The following is a 12,033-nucleotide window of genomic DNA, read 5'->3' on the forward strand; positions in this document are numbered from 1 at the left end:
CATTGTACAACCTGTTACTTGTGACTGGTCTTCTGATGGTCTTGACTACAGCACTGATCCGAACGTACGAATTAAACTTTTCTCTTACCATGTCTTAAATACACTTCCACGGGTACCAACCACAGCCAATTCCGTTTACGGGTTACCTGCAGGGCTGTGCTGGACTTACCGGACCGCATAGGGCGTGGTGGGTCGGTGCTTTCTCAGCACGTTCCCGAAATGGGATAAGCAAGTGCAGGATCGTCAACAGATATTCAATAGATTGCGCCAAAACAGCAAACGCCGCGCTGCTTTCAAACTTCCATACTGCGCAGTAACTTCCCTCAAAACAACCAACATGGGCCTACAGATTAACAAGTCACAACAATGCAACAGCCAATCAGATCTTTTTCCAACTTTTCTTGTAAAAAAAGGGAGATATTCCATGAAAGTTTCCACAAGTATACAATATAAACGTCGCCAATTATCGACAAAAAAGCACCAGGTTTCGCATTTACATGTACTAAAATCACCTGGTAGTTTTAAAATAAGGCACTTTAATTGGCCAAAGTTTTAATTTTAAATAAGACTCCTCTTAAAAGAAAAAACTAACTTTTCTTTAAAAGAAGACTTCTTGTTCAAAAATTGCAGCTGTTCATGTGACTTTTCAGTGGCAGTGCACTTTAAATAAGATTGTCTTAAGAAAAGTTGCTTCGAAACGCATGTGCGTATTAAACCATTTTTATACATGGCATAAGAACACCTTTACAAGCTCACATAAATAAGTTAGATTAAAAAACCTTTGGCAACTTTAACTGCATAAGGAATGCTCATTTTATTAACCCTTGAACCATTTATAATCGTTTTAAAAAATCAACAAAGGAGACATCAAAGAACACTAACATCACTTAAAACATCTACAATGGAGATCACATAGTTCATACTAGTAAAAGGACACGTTTCCTCCTAGGCAGTCAGTCCTTTGCGTTTAATCACGTTGTACGTGTAGGTTAGCGAAAGGGTTGGTCACGAATCACTCTTTTGGTGAAAGATAGTTCGTCTTGATGACTGAAGCAAGAACAAAGAAACCACATTTTAAGGCTTGGACGCCAAAAAGAAACCCCCAAAACACACACACACAACCCCCCCCCCAAAAAAAAAACCTACAATACATCTGCAACATATTATGGGCAAAATGGGTGAACAAGTCGAGTCTGCAAGGACCCGCCCCCTCCATGCAGAGTATTATACGTCACTTTGCTTGACCAATCACATCCCACTCGGTTCGAAAGAGAGTGGGGCAAGTGGATTTTTTTCCCAAAGCTGTTGGTGCGAAGTTATAAAGTCCGTCTAGCTTCAATAGGATCGGGAGAAGCATCGGCCTTTCAAGTTGTTCCGGACAACAGTTCTTGTTCCGATGACCAACACGTTGCCATAGTCTCGAGTCAATCCCTAACATCCTAGCGGCTACACAATACATACATCAGAACTCGTTTTCAGCTTTTAAAAATAGTTCAGGCAATCAAAACCAAATTAAATGGAAACTTTTACACACGTCACTGAAGGTCAACTAATTATGGTCTCTTTTGTTTGTCTTTTTGGTTGTGTTTCGCCAAACGGTGACTCTAACAGCCAACCGCAAGGGTTTTTACCTTTTGTGGGACACACTAAAATATCTAAAACACAAATTGACGACATCTAAATACACTTCTCATTCGCAAAGATTCGTGCGCTTTCCCAAACAGTCCATTCAAGTCAAAGGTCGCTGCAACATATTGTACCTTCGCTTGTCTCGGGACAACTTATGTATCGGATAGAAAAGCAAAGTTACGCTGACCGCTGAGTATTTCAATCCTGAAAGTTGTAACGCACGGAATGGAGGCTGCCTCACTCCCTCAAGGCCGTTTTTGAAATCCACTCCAAGGTTTAAGAATAACACTGTTGCTGTACATTTATGTAATGTTGAGTGTATTTCCCCTCTAGTGTGAGTAAACTTCAACGTGCTATTCATATTTATTCAACACTTTTCTCTCGACCTATTGGTTGTCACAAACTATCACCAAATTTCAGATCTGAAATCCAGCAAATAGGTACGGGTTAGCATTTTCAAACTTGATATTTAACATCCTTTGTCCCTGTTCATTTCTAGGGTTTTGAAACATTTAGAGTAACCACAATTTCACAGACCAAGCGCTGGATTCCACGTGGCCAGCCTAATCATCCAGTGCAAGACTCTTTTTTTTTTCTAAATTAGGGCAAGTCAACGAATCTCTTCTTCCGTTCAAACTATTTTCATCCTGAAGTTTCCCCAAATTTTGTTAACTCATCTTTTCCAATACCAACGCATGCATTTACATATGGCTTGGTACTGTACTATTATACATGCCCACCGGTGAAAGCCCTGCATGACAATTTTCTCAGTCTTATGCCAAGTATTCCAAAATAAAGAACCATATCTCTTACTAACTTCATCCCCCCAGGAACATAGCTGTATCAAACAGAATCCTAGAGCTGAAAAAGCTGCAAAGCCCGCTGACTTCAACGGGCACTGAACTACAAAAGAAAGGCTAGAGGTCTGTTGAATCCCATGAAATTCACAGACAGCAAAATGAAAGTCCCCTGAATTCGGGAGCAGAGTTTGCAACCAACCCAAATTCAACACGAGTGAAGTCTGCTGAATCCAACGAAAACAAAGTGCTGTAACCTACTGAATGCAACAGAAGCTAAAATCAACCCAAAGTACATGTATATGATGCCCTCACTGGTCAAAATCGACAAGATCCAAAGGAAATTCTCTTCCTCTGGGTCTTGAGGGGTCAACTCAGTGGAGACAGGCTAACTGCCCAAGTGTTTTAAAGGGGACATGGTCAGGTTCTGTGACGGGGTTCCGTGTTTTTTTATCACCATAATCACTGTAGCAACTATCACCATCATTGAATTTCAGGGACCAAGAATCTTCTTTGAACAGATCAAAAATATGTATCTGAAAGAAATCAGCAATAAGAAATCCAAGAATTAACCTAGCTTGAACTGTAACAGTGCCAGAAAGTCAACAATTATATTTACTCCCCATTTTATACACAGGCCATAATTTCTCTGGTTGGTACTGTGACCAATCATATTCAGTCAACGAACAAAAGCTGGCGAAGTGCAGCATTTCTGTGGTCACAGCTGGTGAATTCCGCTTTATGTAGGCAGGCGATTCCAAACTGTTAAAAACTCATTTTGACTGAAAGACAACTTTTTTCTCCAAATGAGCATAGGAGGATTCAAAGAAAGCTCTTTCACCAACAATAAAACCCCAAACCTCCAAAATCTGTAAAACGTTGTTTCTCCGCATTTAAAGGTCTCTTTCAGGTACTCCAGACTTTCACACTGACACAGCGTATCATTATTATTTACTTCATAGTCGCCCATACAACGAGTACAGGCATCTTCACAAAATGTGTCAATCAACAAGTGTCCGAACTGGCAAAAAAAGAGAGACATATCAAACCTTTGTTATGTCTGGTACCCCAACTGCGTCAGTATGGTTGGTTGGCACTGTGCTGGTAGCCACCCGTTGGGGCCTTACCGTAGCCCGACGCTTCTGAACGCACAAAGCAAAGACACACAAAAAAGTACATGTAGTCATAGCCACGATGGGGACCTCTGGTGGAGACACGGTGCATATTAGTCTATCTTGCAACTTCCTACATGTATACTCTTTCGGCGATGAAAAACTTCGGTACTTCCCCGAGGCAAAAACAAGGTCCTCGGTGTTTCACTAGCCAAGTTAGAGGTCTTAACTTCTTTTCAAAGGAGACTTTCTATCAAACTTTTGCAACTGAAGCCAAGTGACTGGAAATTTCATCACTGTTTTTACGAAGAGACACTTCGGCCCCAAATTGTGATTTTTTTTCCAAATTTCTGTTTTTTGGCAAAATTAACTACGCTATGCAATGCCTACAACTTGGTGTAATCATTTTACCAAATTTGCTAAAATCAGCCAAATCAAAATGATTTACCTGAGCAAATTTCATTGATACCACATTGCATTTTCACAAAGAGGCGAATTTATCTTCCACAGATAAAACGTTACCAATAAAGGGCAAAAACATGGGCAAACTTGTTTGCCATTTCCACGAAGGGGTGAATTTAACACCGGATATGTATACAAATGTAACAATTTTGCACTCGGCATGCCCTATAGCGCATAGCATCTGTTTTCGTGAACAAACAAGTCACATGAATTTTAGCATTTTCAAGAAGAGGCAAATTGTTTGTTTACAAAATTAACATGTTAACTTGACTCTGATCAATATTATTTGGTAGTTCATGTGTCTTTTTAAGATCCCCTCTTTCATGAAGTAGCACTGGTGAAGTCAAAGGCATACTAAATGCTGAAGAAATGAGCATTTGAAAAAGCGACCAACTTCAAAAGCGATTTTCTCAAAACCCAGGTTTTATTTTCCGGTTGGAAATTTGCCCCTTCGTGAAAATGGTGATGATTTGATGCCTGAGACTCAACTGATGCAGGTCTTAGTTTGTGTTTAAGTAGCTTATTGGGTAGTCTGGTGAGACGACTATAGAAGGAAGTACAGAAACAGACTTTGGGTACAAGACAGTTCTTCTCATAGAGTCATACATTGATGAAATACCGTATGGTGTTAGATTGGAAATAGTTTTGGGTCTCTCCTGCTCATGAACCCTAACCCCCTAGGCCTTTTAACTAGGAACCATCCTCAATCCTCCAAATTTTCTTGACAATGTTATTTGGAGGTGTGCCTACTGCCTGAATCCTTCAAAATCCTCTGGCAATTCCTGTCATTATGTTGAGGCAGTGCGAAGGGCATTCTTGAGCTGTGCAGTTGATACGAAAGAAATATTGGGCTGAATTTGTGCTTCACTATGCCAAAACAACACAAGGTCTTATCCACGACCTTCACAGATGGCATCTTTCGAAATCAGCCATGCACTTTTGCCATTCACCCTCAATCCTCCAAAATCCTCCAAAACCACCCGAAGGATTTTGGAGGATTCAGGAGGGTTAGGGCTAATTAGAGTCCACAATTTTAGTCTAGTTATGTCCTGCCTGTTCACAATATATAACGTATTTGATCAATCCAACCTTGTCCATAGTTTGAGCCATAGTTATACTGCTGTTGTCCACCCCCATAATTGCTGGTGTCATATCCGGTCTGGTACCCGCCCTGGTACCCAGACCCATTGGCGTATTGGCCACCCTGGCCCTGCCCATAGCCCTGATTGTAGCTGTACTCGTATCCCTGGTAGTTCTGAAAAGAAAAAAGAGAGAACAAGATATTGCAAAAAAAATGTGTGAAGAACAAATCCACTTACATTTAACATAACTTTGGATGGATTTTTTCTTAGAAAGGAGGAATTCTGTAACACTTGGTTGTGCCCTGCACAGATGTATTGCCAAAAGCGCTCTGTACCTTGCTGTTAAGGGCTTGTTGGACAACTTTCACAAGCTTACAATGAGAAATTTAAATATAAGCTTCATAACCTGAAGCTGCAATAAACAGGAACATTTAATGCAAGAAACAAGGATGAATTTTAAGATAAAATCCTGCCAATGTGGCTTGACGATAAACACCGATCCATTGTGCCCACGACAGTGATAAGCGTACATGGTGACAAGTACTGGAGAGTGTTGAGGGAAGGATACCAGACTCACCTGATAGTGTTGGTCATACTGCTGTTGGTTGTAGCCAGACTGGTCGTACCCGCCTTGGTAATAACTGCTACCATCTTGGTAGCCTCCCTGGTTATAGCCGCCCCGCCCACCTTGGTTGTAGCTGCCCATCTGGTTGTAATGCCCGCCCCCTTGGTAGCCCTGGTGGGGACCGTAACCACCACCTCCCCCGTCTAAACAACCAATCAGAGCAATAGTATCTTATTCAAAATTCTTCGTAGAATGATGTTCCATTGGCATAACTGGGGTACCTTTGGGAGGGGGCCGTTGGAGACCCTCATCTTCTGAAGAGGGCAGTCTATAGGTTCAGCAATAGTATAAAATATTCTTACCAAGGAAGACTACCACCAGTTGTTTCTTTCTTTTAACCCCAACAGTCCCAAATCCTCCAGTTTCAAAATGATTTTACATAGGCCCTACGGGGTTAGGGTTAATAATTTTTTGGGGGGGACCTGCCCTCCAGTGATGGGGCCCATGCCACCCCGATACGTAGTTATGCTAACGTAACAAACTGATGTTTGTTAACAAAATTGTAGAAAGGCTTAGATGATTCATAATATCTTGGAATTGTTTCAGATTCCATTGAGGAATGGCTACTCTACAGGTTCACACTTCACAATAAGTCCAGCCTGAAAGAATGAGTTCAGTAACCACTTCCTGCCGGGTCGCCCGGTTTCGAGCACCGTGTGTTTATAAGCGTGGCCGGGGTCTCCGAAATCGGACAAAGGGAACTGGGCCTAAACCGTACTCGGAATAAAAGACCAGGCTGCTGGGCATTACCGACATTTGTTCACTTTCAATAGTGGAGATAGTCCAGCCTTGTTTTGAAACAGGATACCATGGTTTGGGGGATTTAGTGTGACCGGATTTCCACAGGGAACAAAAGCGCTCCACCATCGCAGCGATTAGTCACACAGCACCGCTGCACGCTAATCTGGCCCCTATTGAAAAGAGGTCAGCAGCGCACTGTGCCAGGTCATGAACAAAGGAAAATTACATAACATTGCACAATCTGGGCTCTTTTTACAAGGCTGCAGGCCTGGCTGAAATATAGATTTTGTCTATCAGATTAGAGAGGCCACCAGACAGTAATTTGTGTGGGTATAAACGTCCATAAATTGAAATGAATTTTTGAAGAATTTTGAAAACTGAAAATCTTGAAAAAACCCGATTATGTACACTGCATTTTTCAAACCACTCAGCAGCAAGTGGTTAAAAAGCTAGTGACAATGAACTCACTAGTCACAGGGCCGAGACTTCATCGGGACATGCTTCACTGGTTCACAGATTGCATAATGGCGATTCTACCTATAAACGGCTTAGTTTTTTTCCTACTCACATCCGCCCCGTCTGCCATTTCCTCGGAATCCGCCTCTATCACGGTAGCCGCCGTCTCTGAACTTGTCTGTCTGCGGCAACACGGGCTTGACCTCCACTCGACATTTCTCCGTGCCGTTGGACAGGTCGTGGTATTTGACCTCTGCAATTGTATCTACTGTCGACTCGTCCTCAAACTGAATGAAGGCGAAGCCACGGCGTTTCTGGGTCACATGGTTGACGAGGATCTTTATGTCTATGATCTACAGGCAAACATGGGGAGTGAAAATCTGATCATCTCTGTTAAATGATACAGCAAGGTTCCAACTCCTCATTGGTTTCATTTTTCCCACTACAGTTAACTCTGACTAAGTCGACATCGCGTAACCTGTCGTATTGTCCAAGTCAGCCGTTTGAGAAAAGGCCCCATCTTCTGTAATGCATTTCCATTGAAAATTTCATTTTTTAAATCAGCATTTATAGGTCGTCCTTTCATATAAGTGGGAACCTTTTTCTCGGTCTCTTTTCCACAAAAATTCTTTTGTGTAAGTCAGCATTAAAAAACCGTGCTTCGGCAACAGTTTCCTTCGCCTCGGTTGCCAAGAAGTGTTAAGTGACAAGTCCTGTGCAAGCGCAGCCAGCATGAGTACATCAATATCAGTAACCCCTCTAGTGCTACACGCATGCGCTCTGTCCATTTTAGGGGTCGCCTTGTTGAACGTAGTCTGGTTCCCTGCCCAAAGATTCCTTGATAACCCTTGACAATAATTCGTCGGCTAGTCAGAATCATCGGGTCTGGTATCCAAACTATATAGAACACACTTAAGCAATGCGTGTGTGTGGATGAATGTATGCTTTCTGTACCGTAGCTGTATCATGTACATGTAAATACTGCACTGTTGTGTCGTGATGTGATATGCAAGTGGTTTGCCGTCCTTGCTTTGTCCTTAGGGGCACATGATCAATTATCAAATTTGCAGCCCGTGAGGATAATAATTGAGAGTGAATTTGCTGGGATCAACCATGGAGGTAGAAATAAACCAGGGTAAATCCAAGCCATTGAATTAGTGCAAGGAATCATAATGTACATAGGCAATACATGGGTACGTGTAAGTCAGCAAAATGACGACTTACAACACAAGTCGGCATGCGCGTAAGTCGTCATAATTTCTTGAGTCCCGAGAGTGCCGACCTAGCCCGAGTTGACTGTGTTTTGCTTTAAACATTGTACATGTACTTACATATTGACATGCTTCTATTTATAAACAGAACATCAATTTCTAATTTACATAAGTTATGCTACAGGCAGGCATCACAATAACTACATTAACCCTCCTATGCTGAAGTCACTCTTTGAGTCACTTGGTAAACACCTCAAAGAAGCACAGCTGTGTTGTGTTGTGCACTGCACCAACAGTCCCTCACAGGAATATCAGATTGCACTTTTGTGCTGCCCAACAACTGTGCTTCACTGTTTCATGTGCATAACTGTGCAGTAAACCAAACGCAGTGAAGAGGACTGCACAAAAGACCCTGGGTCATTTTGTGCTGGCAACCAATTGTGTACACACAACCTGTGCATGTTTGAGATCCATATAGAAAACACATGCAAGAGAGTGACTGTGGGCACTTGTGCATATTTGTGCTGTAAAACCAAAGGAGGGTTAAGCTTTTAAAACAGGAGCAGCTTCTCGTGTGATTGAGAAAGAACAATTACATGTAATTCTTCAAGATCCACTTGCCAGTCCCTTTGTGAACTCATTGACGAATTCTCAAGTTTTGATATAATAGCCAACATTTTGAACAGCTCCATGCAGATTTTGGCAGCCAAACATGAAGGGTATGAGAATTTCTCACTCACCGAGCCAAATGCAGAAAAGTAGGCATTCAGGATTTCCTCTGATATGAAGTTTGCGATGCCGCCCACAAAGAGCTTCTTAGATCGTGGCTGGCCCTGCCGGATTGCTTTCTTCACCTCAATTTTTTTGTCGTCCACCACGTGTTCCTTAGCCAACACCTGCGTGACAACAGTAAACATCTCATAGAAATCTCTCCACTATCTCAAGCCAGGGGAAGAAAGGTAGTGAATTTATTCATGGCAATGTTGGACTTCCTGTCCAGAAAAGCCACTTTTGTCATATGCATTATGAGCTGCAACCAATGCACACTGACGCAAATGTGGCAATGTGCCGAAGAACAAAACTCTCATCCACATGAAAAAAAAATTCATCCTACGAAATTGGATCGTCCACAAAAACATAAAATGGTGAGTCCTTAAACGATGTCTTCAAAGGAATGCTGCATCTTTCATCTCAACGTACAATAAACGAAGCAAGATTTGCCATTATTTTTTCTGAACAACAGATATTGCAGACCACGATTCAGTCAGAGAAAGTATACTTTTTCTGATGACTGCAGGTTGACTGTAGGTTGCTACAAATTTAGTCCTACAGAAAATAATTCAACCCACCAATTTGGCAACTTCGGGACTCTTGAAAAGCACAAAGCCGAAGCCCCTGGACCTCACATTCTGCTCATTTGGGTCCCTAAGATTACCCATTCGCTCCTGTGTGTACTTCACGTTGACGTCCACAACCTCTCCAAACTGGGAGAAGTAGCAATGGAGACTGTCTGCAAATCAAAACCAAAATAGAGTGACACGGACGTACACACAATGTGGAAGATTTCAAGCGATAGTTTGTCATCAAGTGCACAAGTTTACCCTACCTAGGCATGCACATGTGCTTGTAACATGTCATGTACATAATTAACTGAACCCATAATGTTTTGGTTTACCAGGCAAGTCAACAGGGAAGTTTGTTACCTCAAGCTGTATTGGACTGCTGCAACTGCATGCAACAATTCAAATAATGTACGTTGAACATGCACACAACAGCTTTTAAACACTGTTGGACAATGTGGCATTCAGTTCACTTATCATTTACAGAAGAGTTGCTTACCATTTGTGGTGCAATTGTTTAAACCCCCAACAAAAATTTTCCTGTGGAAAATGGAAAAGAGAATGAAACCATGAATAAACGTAATAGGCCTATTGCAAATCTGCAAAAAGTGAAACAGAAAATTCCACACATAAGAACAAAACTGCAGACTTTTGTTAACAAGCATAAAATGAGTGGCCGAAAATTAATATTATGCAGCACTTTTTGAACGTGATACAACATGTAGTTTGTGCAAGGAAAATTACTGATCAGTTAGTTTTTTTGTCAGTTTTTTTTTTGGGGGGGGGTTATTGTAAACGAGGAACACTGTCGCGGCAAATAATGGCGTCACGATTGTAAAATCTTCTAGCATTTTTTATCCACCCTCCAAACAACTATCTGGCAACATTTAGGTCGCTACATGTAATTTCCAATACAGATTGAGTTCACTTGGAAATGGACCAACAACACATGGCCGCCGAGTTTGCACGCGGTACCCTCATGCATTGTCAGGAATTGTGTATGATGACGTGACGTGATCATTTCCGAGCCACCGTTTTGGTCTGCCTATTTTGTGACCGAAATAAGAACTTACGCAGGATCATCTTTGCCCTTTGAAGCGAATATACTTTCTCCAGGTTTCGAAGGTGAGGCTGTCTCATTATCTGTCGTTCCTTGGTTCGGATTGGCAACTTGTCCGCCGTTTTGTTCGCCAGTTTGCTCATCAGTCACGGGGTCCGCCATGTTGCCTGAAAATGACTGTGATTGGTACTCGGCGCACGCGCGCAAGCACGAAACCATATACTTGCGAAGTGCTCGTGTACCAATGACGAAAATGCTCAAACGTATTATGCGTAATCGATTGCGCATATGGTATCTATGGTGGCCCGCAAAAGACATCCACTAAGGTTTCCCTATCGCACTGGGCCGTGTTATCCACCGGACAGTCGTCTGTCTTGCAATGATTAAATGGATGTAATCATTTTATACTGTAAACATAAAACTCTTCACCAAAGCGATGGCAAAAAGTTTGATGGCACTGATGGCGGGTACACTTTTTGTTTACTGCAGTGCCCCCATGATAGGCAGTGGAGCTACTCGGGGTGGATTTTATTCGGTGGGGCTTGAGCTGACTTGAACAATCAAGATTTAGGCAAGTCGTACAACCCAGCAAACCTGCAAGGCCTCATTCAAAATTAAGCGACAGAGGCTCAATTTTTTTTTAAATGCTGTTGTAACTTGAACTTACCTTGAAGTTGAAGTGTTTCCTGTAATCGATATTAATTAAGCTTTACATAATTATAAGAGGCCGCACAACAGTTTGTTTGAAAGATGCAGTGCATATGGACGAGTTGGGCAAAGGCTTCTCGGCTCTCCGTCGTGATTTCCTGTAGTCTTGATTACGGTGTAGTATGCATTAATTATGCTCTTCTCAAGTGGTGATGCCTCAGCAATTCGGCATCGTTTGTTTTATCAAGCGAATTTGCACAAATGACAAGTTCGGCGGGAAGTTCGCTAAATCAAGCCAGCCACACTGTGAAGCAACGACGATACATACTAGCAAAGGTGAGTCCCTATTTCGCCAACCGCAGCTGGTGAGTAGTTCATCTTTCCTTTCTCCAGCAATTCCCTTTTTCGGATGGAATTTTGGTCCTGCTCCGTCATTCTTGATTTGCCCCTTGGAAGTTGTCGCAGTGAGTTTAATTTGGAACCACACCGATTGATCTCAGCGACTAACTAATTGGCTTTGGCATAGACATTGCTGGTGGCTTGGTGCAGCAGGTTTGTATACTATGCATGAGAAATGGCTTGCCTTCGGGTGTTATAATTCACTGGAGAGGATATGCCGCAGCAATCGCGATAAACCAGTTATTTTGCGTACTGCAGTTTCCAGCTCATGGTTTTTTTTTTTGACAGTGTGTGACTTCACGTGCACAGGTTGCACTTTTATTTTTTATTTTTTTTGGGGGGGGGAGGTACCTTTAGGTTCATTAAGTCATCCCGTCACCGCACCTTTTCTGTCAGACAACACTAACACATGAGTCAATGTATCTTCCAGGTTTGTGACTTGGCAATTGGTGTTTGATGTTGGACAGAGGT

General features: G+C 42.2%; 1 protein-coding gene across 2 annotated transcripts; it reads right to left on the minus strand.

Moving 5' to 3' along the window:
• Nucleotides 1-384: 384 nt before the first annotated feature.
• On the minus strand, nt 385-10,712 carry LOC110986230 (RNA-binding protein squid-like). 2 transcript variants are annotated; one of them, XM_022248064.2, is made up of 9 exons: nt 10,529-10,712; nt 9,955-9,995; nt 9,465-9,625; nt 8,856-9,011; nt 7,017-7,257; nt 5,660-5,850; nt 5,090-5,255; nt 3,476-3,568; nt 385-1,047 (listed from the first exon to the last, which is right to left on the minus strand). In XM_022248064.2, the coding sequence occupies exons 1-8, from the start codon at nt 10,675-10,677 to the stop codon at nt 3,504-3,506; spliced, it is 1,170 nt and encodes a 389-aa protein (XP_022103756.2). In that variant the 5' UTR covers nt 10,678-10,712; the 3' UTR covers nt 385-1,047; nt 3,476-3,503. The 2 variants fall into 2 exon arrangements, with proteins under 2 accessions (XP_022103756.2, XP_022103678.2); XM_022247986.2 differs by lacking the exon at nt 385-1,047 and adding an exon at nt 2,823-2,962 and having other exon boundaries at nt 10,529-10,711.
• Between the last annotated feature and the right edge of the window lie 1,321 nt (nt 10,713-12,033).

The sequence above is a fragment of the Acanthaster planci genome, linkage group LG19 (assembly GCF_054643075.1).
Source record: "Acanthaster planci isolate LZ-2023a linkage group LG19, COTS_SCS, whole genome shotgun sequence".
In the NCBI taxonomy this organism is placed as follows: domain Eukaryota; kingdom Metazoa; phylum Echinodermata; class Asteroidea; order Valvatida; family Acanthasteridae; genus Acanthaster; species Acanthaster planci.